At 45.3% G+C, this 17,083-nt stretch overlaps 2 protein-coding genes across 2 annotated transcripts in view; one reads left to right on the top strand and one right to left on the bottom strand.

Moving 5' to 3' along the window:
* Window positions 1–7,940: 7,940 nt before the first annotated feature.
* On the top strand, window positions 7,941–12,060 carry LOC102871419 (protein misato homolog 1-like). The gene is made up of 14 exons (XM_006895783.1): window positions 7,941–8,024; window positions 8,126–8,261; window positions 8,915–8,984; window positions 9,064–9,139; window positions 9,356–9,410; window positions 9,490–9,628; window positions 9,795–9,912; window positions 9,996–10,130; window positions 10,238–10,390; window positions 10,652–10,783; window positions 10,861–11,039; window positions 11,284–11,388; window positions 11,481–11,578; window positions 11,846–12,060. The coding sequence occupies exons 1-14, from the start codon at window positions 7,941–7,943 to the stop codon at window positions 12,058–12,060; spliced, it is 1,695 nt and encodes a 564-aa protein (XP_006895845.1).
* Window positions 12,061–12,509: 449 nt separating this feature from the next.
* The window catches only part of GON4L (gon-4-like (C. elegans)), a 138,380-nt gene continuing 133,806 nt past the window's right edge, over window positions 12,510–17,083 (bottom strand). The window contains exons 26-32 of the mRNA XM_006895781.1: window positions 16,526–16,669; window positions 16,306–16,425; window positions 15,086–15,199; window positions 14,331–14,541; window positions 13,218–13,815; window positions 13,029–13,131; window positions 12,510–12,659 (exon numbers count right to left, since the gene is read on the bottom strand). Of these exons, the coding sequence (XP_006895843.1) occupies window positions 12,510–12,659; window positions 13,029–13,131; window positions 13,218–13,815; window positions 14,331–14,541; window positions 15,086–15,199; window positions 16,306–16,425; window positions 16,526–16,669 (1,440 nt within the window). The remainder of the gene's footprint in view (window positions 12,660–13,028; window positions 13,132–13,217; window positions 13,816–14,330; window positions 14,542–15,085; window positions 15,200–16,305; window positions 16,426–16,525; window positions 16,670–17,083) is intronic.

Below are 17,083 nucleotides of genomic sequence, written 5' to 3'. Positions count from 1 at the left end.
CAGCAAAGAGAGAGATCAGCTGGCCTAGTGGACAGAAAGTGATGCTACCAAGCCAAAGGTGGGTGACTTTAATCCGCGGGTCTTCAGGACTGTTTTTAATTGGTTGTGGTCAAACATTCTTCTAGGTCGTATAGCCTGGTGTGTCCACTTGCTGTATAGAGGTAACGTGTGGTGGTTGTGAAGTTGAGCACTGTGACACTGATGTACCAAATGTGATAATCACCCACAAGCAGGTGATACTTAGGCGGCAGGCTCAGGATTTGGCCAGCAGCTGGAAGGGGGACAGAAGCTGTGGTTGCAGGGCCCAGGCTGCTTTTGTGACTCCTAAGGTGTATGAAATGGGGAGGATTCCTGCGTACGTTCTGCTCACTCCTTCCCTCGGGCGCCACAATGGCACTCAGCCACCGCTGTCACCACCAGTTCCATTCCTCCACCTCCCCCAGCTGCTGCAGTAACAGCAGTGAGGACAGCCAGAATCCACTGAACTCATATAATGCTGTATGTCACAGGAGGAAGAAACAAAACACTTCCAGGTATTTTTGTAGAAGTAAAACCCTAAGAGAGCCCGTCTTTACTATTAGAACTAAGGAAAAATTTTAAAATGTAAACTAAAAAATTAAGACTAGCTTTAGTCACAAAGCAACACAAAGAATATTGAGAAATAAATTTGACTACACACTTATGCACAAGACAGTTCTGCACTAACCCAAATGTGCAAAAGATAAGTAGACACTTCATAATGGCAATGCCGTGAAGAGATACACATGAATATTAGCCATAAGAAAGGAGAGCTAAGGGAGCTCTGGTATCCTAGTGCCAAGAAGCTGCAGTACAATCCCAGAGGGGTGTGGTTCGAATCCACCAGATGCTGTGCTGGAGGAGGGGCAATCACCTCCTGTACCAGTAAGATCCAATTTGACTGTACAGACAAAATACAATAAATTTTTTTTAAAAAGAAAGGAGTGCTGTCATACCCCAACATTAATGACACTAAAAAGTCTGAAAATGTTGGGAGACTAATATCCACTGGTGACAGGAATGTATAATGGCCTGGCACTTATTTAAAAAGCTCAAAGTAGAAATGCCATATGATTCAGCAATCCCAAAGCTAGGTATTATATGAAGAGGCATATGCATACCCATTTTCACTGCAGCATTATTCACAAAAGAAGACAGGAAGAACCTAATGCCCAGAAATTTATGAATAGCAGAAATGTGATTTTTCCCCCCCAATGTAAAGAAGGGCTGTGGTATCAGTGATATTGTTCAATAATTTCCACATATCAGATCACCTTTTTTTTAACAGGTATAAATATGGATCTCTTCCAGTCAGATGGCCAGGTAGCTGTCCTCCAGTTTTCTTGGCACCTGGTGAGCACATGCAGGGCAGCATCTGTTTCTTGAAATATGACAGATGGTATTCCATCAATTCCTGGAGCCTTGTTCTTTGCCAACTCCATCACTACTGCCTTTCAGTTATATGTTGTTTCATGAAATTATGTGTCAGCCATTTGTTTTTTGTATGTTGTGGTTATGTGCCATTGAGTTCCCTGCAATTCATAGCAACCCTATGTTTAGTAACTGTGAATCCTGCCTTATCCTGAGTCACTCTCACTGATTCCAGCACACCTTACCACATGATTTATAATGTGAATACATTTCATCTGGGGTCTTCTCTCCTGTTGTATCCCTCCACCCTTTGAAGTATGATATCAGACTGGTCCCTCCTGGCCACATGTTCCAAATATGTGAGAGCTTCAAAATCCTTACCTCCAACAAGAAACTTGGTTTCACATCCTCCAAGACAGACTGATTTGTTCTGCTGCCTGTCCGTGTATATTCAGTACTGTTCTCCAGCACCACAACTCAAAGACTCTCATCTATGTCACTCATCTATGATATATAGCATTTAACTGCAAAGACCATGGCCTGGATCAGGTGTACCTTAGTCTCTAGACTGACATCATTGCTCCTTAGCACTCTGGAGAGGTCCCTGACAACACTTACCTGATGCAATTCATCTTTTGATTTCCTGACAGTTGGTGCCAAGACTGTTGATTGTGTAGTTAAGCAAGCTCAAGTTAACCACCTCAGTCTCTTCATCCATCGTGAGGATGCCAACCGGTCCAGTGGCGAGAATCTCTGTCTTCTTCGTGTTTAGCTTCAATCCATATTGAAGGCTGTACTCCTTGACCTTCTGCAACAAATGCTTCAGGTCTTCCTCAGTTATGGCAAGCAAGGCAGAATCATCTGCACAGTGCAGGTTGTTGGTGAGTCTTCTTCCAATCTTGATGCCACACTCCTCATAAAGTCCAGCCTCTCAAATGATCTGTTCCACTTACAGATTGAAAAGGTATGGAGACGGCATGCATCCCTGACACACTCCTTTTCTAATTCCGAACCATGCAGTGTGTTCTTGCTCCGTCCTGTGGACTGACTCCTAGTCGAAGTATAGGTTTTGCATAAGCACTATCCAGAGTTCTAGGATTCCCATTCTTCTCAAGGTTAACCACAACTTGTTGTGATCTATGCAGTCAATTATCTTTGCATAGACAATGATGCACAGATAGATATTCCTTTGGTACTCTTTATTTTCAGCCAAGCTCCATCTGTCATTGGTGACAGTGTCTCTAGTGCCATGGCCTCTTCTAAATCCAGCTTGTATTTCTGATAATTCCTGTTAATGTACTGTTCCAGTCATTTTTTTAATTTTGCTTGTTTGTGATATTTGTGATACTGTCCGGTAATTTCCACAGTCTGTTGGATAACCTTTTTTTGGTATAGTGACTCTGTATCTTTTTTTTGAAGCTTCCTGAATCATTCAATATTCTGCCCATCGCACCCTTAAGTATTGCAACTTAAGGCTTGAGTTTGTTCTTTAGTTTTTTTCAGCTTAAGAAATGCCAAGTCACCAAAGGACAAGTACTACACTACATAAGGCTGCTATTCTGAAAAGTAAGACAATAACTGAGGGGGAGAGGAGGGCAAAAATAGAGTGTATAATGAATACTGTAAAGGACAGAGATGAGAGAGGATTAACTTGAACTGATACACTGGCAATATGGCTAATGCAGTTAGCAAACAGAAACAGCATATGTATAACTGTTCAAAAGGAGAGGGGAAAATGAAGTAGGAGAGGTGAAAGAAGGGGAGGGAATCACAGGACAATACAGCTTACTGGACAGAGGGAAGCGTGGGGAGAGGTAAAGGAACAGGCAAGGTGCAGTGGGGACATGATGAGAGAGTGATAAAAGGCATGGATCAATAATAGCAATTACTTGCTATCCATCAGAGAGCTGGACAATGACTCAGGATGACAGAAGGCTAGATGCCTCTGAGTTTTGGTGCTGGAGAAGATTATGAACATACCATGGACTACCAAGAGAACAAACAGGTCTGTCCTGGAAAGAGTGAAATCAAGTTGCTCCTTGGAGGCAAAGATTTTGAATCTCCATCGCACATACTTTGGGCATGTTGCCAGGAATGTCCAGGACATCAAGTGTGGAAGGGTGGAGGGGACTACCCTGGGTAAGGTGGATAGATAGTAACTGGGGAATGGTGTGTCAGAGTGAGACTGGCTCAGGACAGGGCAGGCTGTTGCTACAAGTGCCAGTTGACTTGGCAGCATGTAACAACAACATGCAAAGAATTAAGAATTCCTGAAACATTTAAAAATAAAGATTAATTTGGAGGACATTATACTGAGTGAAGTAACACAAAAGGCCAATGAGAGAGACAACTATTGAGGGGGGAAATAAAGATTTATGTACAGGATATTTTTAAAAAGTATCTCTTGGCTACCAGAAAGGAGAGAAGATTACTAACAAGACAGATATGTTAATAAATGGTTAAGGAAAGCCACTACATAACATGGGCAAATTAATACAGAATGGCCAGGGCAGGAATGCAGAAGAAAGCTGTGCTGTGAACCCAAGGGTTGCGCTTTTCTGGAGATTCAAATCCACCAGCCACTCTATGGGAGAAAATGGGCTTTCTCCTCCCATTGTAATTTATATTCTTGGAAACTTTATGGAAGGTCACTCTGAGTTGGAGTACACTCAGTCGCAGAGTGTAAATGTCTCACTAACTGGACCAATAAGCAATAGAATAATGGAGAGAGGCTTGAAGTTGTCAGTGTTTGTAAATTTTCTTTGATCCACACTCAACACTCATGGAAGCAGCAATCAAGAAATCAAATTGCTATTACACTGGGTAAACCTGCTGCCTAGGAACTCTTTGAAGTGCTAACAAGCAAAGACATCAGTTTAAAGATTAAGGTGTGCTTGTCATGCTGTTTTCAATTGTTCCATATGCATATGAAAGTTAAGAGTGCAACCAGGGTGCTCACCTTTAAGGTGATGACAATGAAATTTCTCACATACATGCTAGTCCCTGGAAAAGGACATCATGTGGAAAACTGGAGGGTCAGTGAAGGAGCGGAAGAGTCAATGAGATGGTCAGACACAGTTACTGCAACTGTGGCTTAAGCACAGTAGAGACTGTGAGGATGGCACAGAATCAGGTGGAATTTCATTCTGCTTCACTGAGTCTTGTAAAATCAGAGCCAACTCCAGGGCACCTATCACCACCACCACCACCACCACAGTAATTCTCTAACAGAAACAAATCTGCAACAGTGTTGTTCTTGTTGTTATATGCCTTCAAGTCGCATAGTATGTACAACAGCCTTAAACTCTGCTCTGTCCTGTGCCAATTGCACTGTCTCCAAAACACCCATCCTGATTACTCCAGTCACTGAATCAATCCACCTCATTGAGGGCCTTCCCCTCCTGCGCTGTCCCTCCACCCTGCCAAGCATGATGTCCTTCTCCAAGGACCGGTCCCTCCTTACAACATGTCCATAGTATGTTAGCTTCAGAATCCTTGCCTCCAAGGAGCCACCCGGTTTAACCTTTTCCAGGATGAATCTGTTTGTTTTCCTAGCAGTCCATGGTATTCTCAATACTCTTCTCCAGCACCACAGCTCAAAGGCATCAATTCTCCTTCTATCCTCCTTGGTCACTGTCCAACTCTCTGATGCATAACAAGTGACTGCAAAGACCATGGCCTGTATCAGACACACCTTAGTCTCCAAAGAGACACCACTGCTCTTCAGTACTTTGGAGAGGTCCCTAACAGTAGACTTTCCCATTTCAATGTGTCTTTTAATTTCCTGGCTGCTGGTGCCAAGAGTGTTGACTGTGGAGCCAAGCAAACTAAAGCTGTGAACAATCTCAATCTCTTCACCATCCATCCTGATGCTGCCAGTTGGTCCAGTGGCGAGAATCTTTGTCTTCTTGACATTGAGCCTCAATCCATATTGGAAGCTGCAGTCCTTGAAGCTCTGCAGCAAGCGCTTCAGGTCCTCCTCAGTTTCAGCAAGCAGGGTTGTGTCCTCTGCATAACGCAGATTGTTGATAGGTCTTCCACCAATCTTGACCCCACATTTCTCCTCATAGAACCCACAGCCTCCTGGATAATCTGTTCTGCATACAGGTAGAAAAGGTATGGAGATAGGATGCATCCCTGGCGTACGCCCTTCCCAATTTTGAACCATGCGGTGTTTCCTTGCTCTGTTCTGACGAAATAGTATAACAAATAACATACAAATATATTGTGGTGGTGACATCCTACCCCAGCAGGATTTCAGAGGCAGTTAAACCAGAGGAGAGTGCCCATCTTTCTCCTACAGAACAGCTGGTGGATTTAAACAATGTGTTTCTTGGACCCAATACAGGTTTTAGGCTGCCAGAGCTCCCTAAAGAGGTAGGGGGATATATGGAAAAACCTAGGTAGGTTAAGTATAAGGGAGCACACCAATCTGCAGATAACACAGGTTGTAGGGTTTTTTTTCATACATGTATAATTACAGGTGCTTCATATACATGAATATAGATGACAGAACAAAGGACACAGAACTAAATACACCTCATGACTAAACACACCTCATGATTATATTCCTACGATGTAAGGTGAAGGACAAAAGGCTTGAGGGACATCTAATTCTAGTTCTGACCTAGAACTAGAGCCATTCCCTTTCCGCCACACACTAAAAGGCCATAAAATAGTATTCCCAGAGAGAAAAATATTCCTTAGAACAATTATATTAGATAGATATAAAGAACATTTACCCAAAAGTAGAAAATTCGAACAAAGGAGAAGTCAGGATGGAAATGAGGAAAGACACATTGTGTGAAACACAACCAATGGCATAGAACATTTTTTATACAAACTATTTAATGAGAAACTAAATTGCTTTGTAAATTTTCCCCTAAAGCCTTCCTCCACCCCAAAATGTCACGTGCTTTCTAAAAATGACAAAAAAATACTAAAGTGTTTTCAGCGCCAAATACCGCTCAACATACTTAGCAGTTTGACATGCAAATTTTTATTAGAGCAATCCAGGGGAAAACCAGGAAATCACAGAGGACATGTATTCCCTAAAGAGGTGATACAGAGGTTTATAGTCCCCTTATATGAGTCTACACGGAATGTTCATAATCTCTTCCTTCAAAGATTGTCTTGTTGGTAAACAGCAGCAGAGCTCTCCGATTGGTGACAGCGAAGTGCTTTGTCCTGGAGAGGGACTGACAATCTCAGGAAGTTTGAAGTTCATAACAAGTCCTGTCACGGAGTCTTTGTTGATACAGACACTAAGATCAATTTCAAGCTCAATGGCACTGAGTCAGAGACTTGCTAGTCAGCGACTTTGGGAAGGGGCAGCACTGTCTCTCAGTTACCCCTGTGTCTATTTTTATGTCTCTATCCATTTAATTCTTTTGCGGGTAGGTGCCACACGATGTGCTTAGCTATTCCTACCTTCTCGTTTACTATTTCTAAATAAAAAATACATTTACAATCTCTAGGGAACGTTGGTGGCCTAATGGGTTAAGGAGTTGCTTTGAGAACTTAAAGGCAAGTGGTGGTTCCTGGAGAAAGATAGATAAAACCCATGGGCATGGTTCCAACTAGAAGGCGATGACTGAGTTCTGAATCATCTATTTCTGTTTACTAAGTAAAAACCATGTTTATAATTGTCTTTCCTAACATGTAGCAAATACTCCAAAGCCCATACTTGTTTTTTAAGTTGCATACTTATTTGTAGCTCCCCACCCCCATGGCACTCATATAAGAGGAATCTCCAGATCAAAAGAAACGAAAAGCGATAACCTTAGAAAACAACTAGAACACTCCCAATCTTATGCCTAAACCGATCCCAATCCTCAACAGAAATGTGCTTCTTCACTAGAATGTTAACTGTAACATCTAACAGCCAAAACTGAAAAAGAATCTGTTTGACTCTGTCGTATATTCATTCTAAAACAAGGAAAAGGAAATACGCATTGAAATAAGGACTCATTTCCAAATTATACTGAGTGGAAGCCAAAAGCAAAACCAACGATTTATTAAAATTGGGAAAGGTGGCTGAATTTTGATGAGGAAAGAGGTGGGAACTTAGCTTCGGGGAAAGTCTACTTTTCATAGAAGGCTTTCCTTTCGTTCTGCACCTTCTGAGTCAAAACAAGGGCCTCTTGTTGGGAATGTACAAGAACAGTAAAAGAAATACAAGGTACGAACACCTACCGAGAAACAAACGGGAGTCACCAGGGACGCCAAGAGCGGACAGCCAAACCCTTAAGTCCTCATGGAGGCGCCTTGCGCTTTGGCGCCGGCTTCCGCCACTTCCGGCGTGAGGGGCGCGCGGCCCCGGCCCCGCCCCTACAGCCTGCGACCGGTAAACGGGATTAGTTCACGTCGGGAAGACGGGAGAGACTGATGGGCGTGCCTCTCTAGTCCAACGAATCGTTTATCCTTTGGGAAAGGACATGTGGGCCAATAGGGCGCAGCGAACGAGGCCCCTCCTACAAGTATGCCCAACCAATCGACTGGGTGTAGGGAGCAGGGAGGCGACGGAGGTGCGGCCCTCGGTGCCCTGTGGCATGGCGGGCAGGGGGCGCAAGGTGCTTACTCTTCAGTTGGGACATTTCGCTGGTTTTGTGGGAGCTCACTGGTGGAACCAGCAGGTAAGATTTCCCAGCAGCTGCAGCAGAGAAACTTTTCAGGATTTCCAGCTTTGAACTTCAGCCTGTCTCTAGAGTCTAGTGAAGGCCTCTGTGCTTCCCAGGATGCTGCTCTGGGCCGCCCCACCGATGCCCAGGAGGCGCCAGGAGAACTGTGCCCCGATGTCCTGTACCGGGCAGGCCGAACCCTGCATGGCCAGGACACCTACACGCCGCGGCTCATCCTCATGGATCTGAAAGGTGAGGCTGACGGGGGGTTTAGCAGACGCGGTTTTCTCTTCAGCCTATGGACTCTCGAGCATCTTTTCCCTTCTGGATCCCTGGACTCACTGGGCTCAAGGACCAGTGATGAAACTATGAGAGAACTAACTACGCTTGTAATCGACAGGGGGATATAGGAAGGGGCACATTTATCCCCGCTTTTACCAGAAATCATTGAGATATTGACCTGCAGCACACCAGTAAGGAACGCTTAGTGGAGATTTTGCCCCAAATCTCAAAGCTCATGACTGAGCTGGGCAAGGAAAGCTGGGCTCTGGATTCACTAACTTTTCGTAAAGACAACCCCCCCCCCCCCATGCATTATCTGCAAAGGCTGTAGGGATGAAGTCAGCTAGATGTTAGGTAGGTGGCCAGATGTTAGATTGGCAGAAAGGGGGTATGTGACAACAGGGCTTTGACTTGTCGATAAAGTCTATCCCTATAGGCACTTAGTGGCAGACTGTACAGAGTTGTGCCAACCCAAAACCCCAGTCTCTCTAGTATGAATCTACCAACTTCTAGGGAAAAAGTTGGGCAATCTCCCATGTTATTTATTCTCAGCAATTCAGCAGAGGGTCAGTATCCGTAGGGTACAACCCCATGGAAATGAGCTTTTGAGTTCTGTTATACAGGTAGTCTCAGCTCCCTGAAACAGGAAGGTGGACTCTACAGGGACAAACAACTAGATGCTACAATAGCATGGTAAGTATCTGTGGTGTGTGGAGGAGCTGGGAGTGTACACTCAAAACAGGAACACTGTCACCGTGATCCTCTCTTTCAGGCAGGGGAAGCTCACTACACACAAAGAAGAACTCTACCCCAAAAACCCTTATGTTCATGACCTGCTGAGTGCAGAGGTGAGGGGCTAAGCCCTGGACTTTTCAACCCAGTATTACTCACCTCCACTAGGACAGAGAAAAAAGACAGCACTGAGCATCATGAATGGTTTAGGATAATTTTTTGTTTTCCTACATACTCTGACTTTATGAACAGAAAGGAGGCTGTGGGGAGTGGCCGTCCAATAAATCCCAACTGTATGGAACTAAAGTAGGTTTTTCTCTCACCCTTCCCAGGGAGAGCTGAGTAGTGATGGTGTCTGGAGGGTCAAATCCATCCCCAATGGCAAAGGTGAGATTTCTCCAAGTAGGAGAGCTGAGCTGTATAGGAGCATGGCGAGAGGCACAGATTCTTTCCTTTTCTCCTTCAGGTCCCCCGACACACACCACTGCTAAAACACCAAAACCACCCACCCCAACAGTGGGCAGCATCAGAGTTTGGTCAGACTTCCTCCGAGTCCATCTCCATCCCCGAAGCATCTGTATGATCCACAAATACAACCACGATGGGTATGTGTGCCCTTGAGGAGGTGTGATAGGGAATGTAGATCCCCAGCAGTGTGCGAGTACGCTCTTGAGGGCACCCTCACTGCCATCCTCAGAAACAAAAGAAGATCTGGGAGAGAGCAGGGCTGGTGTTGCCTATTTTTAATTCTTTCATGTTTGTGAATGGCAGAGAAACAGGTCGGCTGGAAGCTTTTGGTCAAGGGGAGAGTATCCTGAAGGAACCAGGCTACTTGGAAGAGCTGGAGGACAGGCTACACTTCTACGTGGAGGAGTGTGACTACCTGCAGGTAGCTTGTGGCAAGGTGGACATCAGGGGAGAAGCTCTTCTCATTCTACTCTCAATTATCCTCCATTTTTCCCTTCTTTCCAGGGTTTCCAGATCCTGTGTGACCTGCACGATGGCTTTTCTGGGGTAGGCGCCAAGACGGCAGAGTTGCTACAGGATGAATACTCAGGGCGGGGGATACTAGCCTGGGGCCTGCTCCCTGGTCCCTACAACCTTCAGGTGAGTACAGCTTGCTGAGGAAGTAGTTCTAGGGTGAGATGGAAGAAATGACAAGTGATATCCCAGCAGAAAGATGCCTACAGCAAACTATTCTCCATTCTCAGCAGGAACCCCAGAAGAACATCTACCGTCTGTTAAACACAGCATTTGGACTGGTGCACTTGACTGCTCACAGCTCTCTCGTCTGTCCCTTATCCCTGGGTGGAAGCCTGGGCTTGCGGCCTGAGCCACCTGTCACCTTTCCACAGCTGCATTATGATGTAAGGCCCTAGGTGCCACAAAGCAAGGCCTCACACTCTAGTCAGCTTTTCTTTAGCTGTATTATCATGTTTGTTACTTGAAGCTTGAGCTGAACGCAACTGTGATGTGGTTTCTTAGATTCTATTTGTCTACACGTGTCCTATACTGGCCCCAACTCACCCTTGCTGCTCCCCAGAGCACCAGACCCCTACCATTATCATCCTTCCTCCAAATTCACTGTTCCAGGCTGCAGAGACCCAAGTGCTCCTCCCTCTTTACAGGCCAGCTTGCCCTTCCACTGCAGTGCCATCCTGGCTACCGCCCTGGACACACTCACTGTTCCTTATCGCCTGCATTCCTCACCTATTTCAATGGTTCATATGGCTGATATGCTGAGCTACTCTGGGAAAAAGGTATGGAGGTTTGTAAGAGTAAAGGAAGGTAAGAGCTGACAAAACCCCTAATGATCTCATTGCTTCCTTGACTCTAGGTGGTGACAGCAGGAGCCACCATCCCATTCCCTTCAGGCCAATCCCTTCCTGATACCCTGGTGCAGCTTGCGGGTGCCACTCCTTGGACCCCGCTGTCTGCATGTGGGGACTCATCTGGAGCACGCTGCTTTGCCCAGTCAGTGGTGCTAAGAGGTCTAGAAAGAGTATTCCACACCAGGTGAGGCCTGCAGGTCCCTAGGAACCCTTGTCAGATATTTTTTTTCCCTTTATTCCCCGGCCTCCCCTTCACTGCTACTCCCTACCCTGATCCTCGGAATACTCTACAGGGGTGGATGAGGAGTAGAGTAGGAGAGGGAACCTCTGAGTGTCCTTAGTCTGCTGATGGTCTGAAATAGGAATTATTCTTAGATTCATACTCATGTTGGTGCAAAGTAAAGGTGGGTTTGGCTTTGTTCTGACAGTCACCTCACCCCAGGGACACCTCCGCCCTCCCAGCTCCATGCCTGTGCCACTGGGGAAGAAGTCTTGGCCCAGTATTTACAGCAGCAGCAGCCTCGAGCTTTGAGGTCAGTATGATGTTTGCTCTGCCATTGTCATTCTGGCCTCAGACCTCCCTTGACTCTTTGCTAATTCAAGTTCTGTTCACTTGCCCCCACAGTTCTTCCCATCTGCTGCTGACTCCTTGTAAGGTGGTCCCTCCTTACCCACACTTCTCCTCAAGCTTCAGCCAACAGGGTTCACCTTCTGGAGGGGCAGGTATGTAGGTAATGAAGAAAACCAGCACTGCCTGCAAGGGAGAGCGTTTACTGTCTCCCATGCTCAGTTTCAGTTTTTAAACAGTCCTTTATTCACCCTGTGGTTCCTCTGAGAAGTGCTCTCTGCCTCTGGAGTGCAGCTGGCGTAGCAGCGGTACCCTACACAGAATTTACAGCATCTAGCAAGGGCTTAAACCCTTAGCAGGGCAGCAGAGGGCCAGGATGGAAGAGCAGCTCACTCACAGGTCTCACGTCTCTCCTTCCACAGAGGGGAAGAGCATCCCAGTCTTGGGGGCCCTATATTCCTCTTCATCTTTGCACCAGACACTGAGAGACTTGGCCAAAGAACTCACCAACCTTGACTTGCGGCGCTGGGCCAGCTTCATGGCTGCTGGGGTGGAGCAGGAGGACCTAGAGGAGCTGCTGCAGGAGCTCAACAGTCTGGCCCGGTGCTACCAGGACAGCAGCAGCCTCGTGGACTGAAGTTCTAAAAGCAGAGAAAAGCTAGTTTCCAATAAAAACTACTGGATGCAGGAACTCAGTGTTGTGGGGCAGAAGACCTTCGGGTCACAGAGCCAACAAACTTGTTTATTACTTAGAAACACATGATTAGACCACAGAACAATAAATATGTACTATCTGACAAAAAAACCCAAAACACAACAGAACAACATAGAGAAAGGAGCTGAACCTTAGTCTTTGCAACAGTATTTACAAAGTAGATTTTAAGGTCTGCACAAAAGGATGCGCAAAATAGCAGAACCCTGGGCCTGACTCTAGCAAACAGCCTGACATTGTCTTCGTCTGCAACCTCTGCTCTTCCAGCTCTGTAAATGCAGTCCTAGGGCTGGACTACCAAAGTACAGCCACTCCAGCATCCTGGGGCTATGCTGGGTTTGGTCCTGTGTGATGACACCCACTGTCTCCAAGCCTCACTCATCCAGCTCCTCCTCAGACAGAAGGTCCCCATGGTCAGAAAGCTGGTCTGTGTTGCTGGTACTGGTTGCATCATCCTCATCCTCAGAGCTGGCCTCACAGGCTGTACGGAAGAGCTGCATGAGTTCACGAAAACGGTGGGAAACCTGGAGGAGAGGGAGAGGGCTGTTCTTGCTGTTCCATGCTGCATTCAGCCCAACATGAATGAATAACTACTTATTTCACATAACAGTGTGAAAGTGCAACATCTTCTGTATAAATAAAGGACTCTGGCTAAGAGGCTAAATATTTTGCCCACATTCCCATCAAAAGTCTGAATGGATCCTCTGGGGTTCCTACCTCTAAATCCATCGTCTTTTCTCTTAGAAACACTCCCATCAGACAAATCCCTACGGTATAGGCAAACTCACAGTACCCTAAGGGTCTTGTGCTTGAAAGTTCTTGTGTCTTTCTATTCTTTATGTGGCCTCCCTTGCTCACCTGAGTGGGACTGGGGTCTTCGTCCCCTAACTCACCTCAGCTGGAGTCTTATTCCCCAGCTGTTTGGAGATGACACTAAAGGTTGGTTCATGTGCTCCTTGTTCCTGGCACATGGTGAGAATCACACGGTCAGCTTCCCTATAACACAAATCCTAAATTAGTCTTTACCTGGATGTGTCCTGGGCTCTTTTCCATCAGGCACCCCCCTATCCATCTTCACCTACCTTGTCCACAGGACTACCTTTTCCCCAGTGGAGCTGACCTTGCTGTTGTTGGCACATACTGTAGCTTCCATGGCTTTTGGCTGCTGCTCTCCCTCTGTGCCCTTACTCTGCGTCCCACTGTCCTTAAACAAACTCCCTCTAAGAGTTTTAGAAGTCTCTGAGGTGTCAGATGAAGATTGGTGGACAGGAGATATCCTGTCGGATGGCTTCACCTCAGCTCTATTTGAGGCCTGCCAGCTCTGCTGAGTGTCCAGTTTCTCAGACATCTCTCTCCTTTCTAAGTCTTTGGTCCTTTGAGAAGGAGGACTCAAGAAGGAAGAGGGAAGTTCAGTAGTCCCAGTCAGTTGTTCAGTTTTTGCTGTATCCCAGCCAAGCCTTGAAGTCTGTGGTTGTTTCACAAACTTATGGCCCTCACTCTCACTGTGACGTTTAGATGGCACCTTAGTGCAGGAGGCAACCCCAGACTCAGACTGATTTATCCTAACAGTTTGAGGGGAAAGCTGCAAAGTCTCTGGTGAGCAAGGTGTTGTGCCATCCAGGAGTCGGTCAGTAAGGATCACTTCTTGAGGGGACAGGAAAGTGCTCCCCACTGCCAATCCTGTTTAGGAGGAAAATAAGAACCTGAAGATATGAACTACTGTGATAAAGGGATAAAGTCTTATTGCTAAGCAGGAAAGTGCTATTTCCAAACAGAGAAGCTGAGTCTTCAAAAATGTAATCTAGGGGACCTGGGATAAAGGGCAGGGTTTCAAGAGAATGCTCAATCATGGAGACTTTGTAATATTAACTTCAAGAAGATGGACACCACAGGAAACAAGGCTTCACAGGAGAGGAATTTCCTACTGGTCTTAAAAGGCTATCCTTTATTCAAGCCCAAAGTTGTTCTTATGTACCAACTCAGAGTTGACCCTCTATAAATCATACAGGAGAAGACTGCCCATCCTTCTGCATAGCCAATGACAGATTTGAACCACATGCCTTGGAAATGGCAGTGCAATTCCTCACTGGGCCACCAGAGATCTCAAAAGATGGTCTGGTTAAAATATAAGAGAATGATTAACAAGGGAAGAAGGGCTGGGTTGGCCTAAGAAAGTGGAAGTCAAGCTCACTCACCTGGAATAGATGTGTCTCCCTTTCTGGTGGCCCTGCCAGTCTTGCCTTGAGTCACTTCAGTGTTCTCTCTTTCTTCTGGAGCATCTTCCTCCACTGCATCCTTGCCCTGCCCAGTGTCCTTAGCCACACACATAGGGCTGGCCTCTCGGCAGGGGCTGCTGCTCACCAACTCATGGGACTCCTTACTCTTGCAGGATTTGCTGTCACAGACCTGCAGGAACAACCTCTAGGTCAGGGTCTCCTGGCTTCCTATGCCTCAAAGACCCACCAAAGGAAGCAGCCCTGCCAACCAACAACCTGCTCCAACAATTTTAAATGACCTGGAATAGAACACAGGACTCCTCTAACAGAAAACTCTAGATTTGCTGCCAAGCACCTCACTATAAAGAAACAGTATTCTCTTTAAGGTTTATGTTCTTGACTTGGGTTTTCATTTAAAAAAACAAAAATCTAAAGGAAATATTTGAGCTATAAATTCCAAAAATTCTATCCAAAAAATTCTCTTTAAAAAGTAAAATTCAGTATGTTCAAAAGGTTGAATGGAATATCTACTTGTTCTGTAAACTTTCACTCAAATCATAAGATTTTTAAAAATCTCTTTCAAGATTTTACTTTATACACCTAAGTATTACATATCTCTTTTAAGTGTATAATCTCTTTAAGAACTTACTGAGGTACAAATCAATTCCAACAGTAAGGGCCTGGAGGTCCCCAAGCTTCCTCTGATAGCACCTCTACAGCAGTACTCCCCTCACCTTGTTGCTGCAATGGCTACAATTTCTTCTTTTGCTCTTCTTCAGCTTTGAATCAGGACCTCCATCATGGCAGGAGCAGGCACAGTCCTTGGTCCCATCGGGCCAGTCACTCTCCTAAGAGACACTTGGGCTTGGTTCACTGCCAAACATTATAGTACCAAGAAAGGGAGCTAACCTACTGGCCAGGTGAGCAAGTCTCACCTCAACCATGACCTTACGCACCATCTCTTGATAGTGTCTGGGGAAACAATGGCCCAAACAAAACCAAAACATACGATAAATCCCTGGAACAAACCCAAGTAACTAAAACTGATAGACCCCAATTGCCCAGATATTTCAAGAAGTACTTAAGTTGAATACAATCAAAGGCAAAGTCACAGGAGAGCTCCATTACAAGATATACTTCACTCACTTATTTGTTTTTGTTTCTACCTCCCTATGCCTTCAGTTCTCCCCTCTTGTAGTCCCCGAGAGGGTTTTACCATACTGGATGGTTCAAAGACACTCTCTTTTTAACAAACCTAAGGCCTAGAAGTACCATGATTATCATCCCGATTCATGAAGAAAAATTGAAACAAGAAGTTAAATGAATTACTCAAGTTCACTCAGCAACCAAGAAGCAGTTTCTACCCAGCAAAGAGCAAAGACATGTAGAAGAGACATGGATTGAAGAAGGTACTTTTAAAAGAGCATTAGAGAACACACTCTAAAGCCACATTACCTGAAGCCTGATTAAGTTGCACTGCCAATTAACTACATGTAAGACCCGGGTATTAGAATCTCTCTGCACCTCAGTTTCCTCTTCTGTAAATCTAAACAATAAGAGTATCTTCCTAGGATTATTATGAGAGTCAAATGACATTAAGTAATTATCCATGCAAAGTACTTAGAAGCAGTGCCTGATAAGTTATAATAACCAAGTAAGTACTAGCTGTTATCAATATTATTAATACAGGCAGAAAAGAAGACGTAAAAAAGAAAGCTCTCACATAGAAAAAAGAAGAACTAAAGCTTTCTAATGAGGCCGTCTTAAGGTCTCCTGAGCAACAGTGCTGTCCTTCCCACTGTTACTGCATGCTCCATAACTAGCCTGATTCCTGTCCATAATTATCTCAGACCCCATCAACCAGGAGCTTTTCTAAATCAGGAAATCATTTGGAGAGAAAACTCAAAACATGGTTCATAAAGACTGGATAACCCCCGCAACCAACATAATGTACCTTATCATGATTCTGGACCCCAATCTCTTTTCTTCTCTTGCTCTTTGAAGCTGTTGGTATCTTGGGAGGGTCTTCTTCCTCTTCCACATCAGGCAATGCCACTTCTTCAAAGCCATCAAACTGGAGGAGATGGTGCCACTTAATAAAGGCTCTGTGATGATTACCTCCCCACAGGGGACTTTTCCTCTTTACAACCCTCCTGCAGCCTCAGAAACTGTACCTCATATTCCTTTTCCTCAGTCCAATTGATCTCTTCAAAATCACCCATCCAGCTAGCTGCTGGGCGCAAATGGTCAAAAAAAACGGAAAACTCATCCTGTAAGTGGTCATGGCCCTTGAGAAGCTGCCACATCTGTGTCTTAAGCTGTGGAGAGTTTTAGAGAGAAAGAGATAAAGTCTACAGACTCTCAAAGCCATTCCTAGCCAATCCCATAATCTTAAAAGTTCTAAAACAACTATGAGATATCATCTCACCCCAGTAAGAATAGCAAAATTTAACAGAGCAGCAAACAACAAATGCTAGCGAGGTTGTGGAGAAACTGGAACCCTTATTCACTGTTGATGCGAGTGTAAAATGGTGCAACCACTATGGAAGGCAATATTGCACTTTCTCAAAACATTGCAAACAATCCATAGCTACTGGTGAGAGTCAGCGCCCACAGCCATTAGGGGCTTTAAGCTCGTTGCCCACTGCTGTGGTGTGGACAGCTGAAACCCAGGCCCCGACAGGCACTTGGGGGAGGGGGAACCCCAGACTCTACTTCATGCTCTGCTGGAG

Source organism: Elephantulus edwardii, unplaced genomic scaffold (genome assembly GCF_000299155.1).
Source record: "Elephantulus edwardii isolate Elephantulus edwardi_28Jun2011 unplaced genomic scaffold, EleEdw1.0 scaffold00176, whole genome shotgun sequence".
Taxonomy (NCBI): domain Eukaryota; kingdom Metazoa; phylum Chordata; class Mammalia; order Macroscelidea; family Macroscelididae; genus Elephantulus; species Elephantulus edwardii.
Note: the sequence above shows the minus strand (reverse complement) of the source record. Positions and strands in the feature narration are given on the sequence as shown.

Excerpts from the sequence above, each read along its gene's own strand:
- LOC102871419 (XM_006895783.1), top strand. The coding sequence starts at position 7,941 with ATGGCGGGCAGGGGGCGCAAGGTGCTTACTCTTCAGTTGGGACATTTC. Across the intron at positions 9,629-9,794 it reads CACAAATACAACCACGATGG|AGAAACAGGTCGGCTGGAAG; the intron begins GTATGTGTGCCC and ends TGTGAATGGCAG. Across the intron at positions 11,040-11,283 it reads GAAAGAGTATTCCACACCAG|TCACCTCACCCCAGGGACAC; the intron begins GTGAGGCCTGCA and ends TTGTTCTGACAG.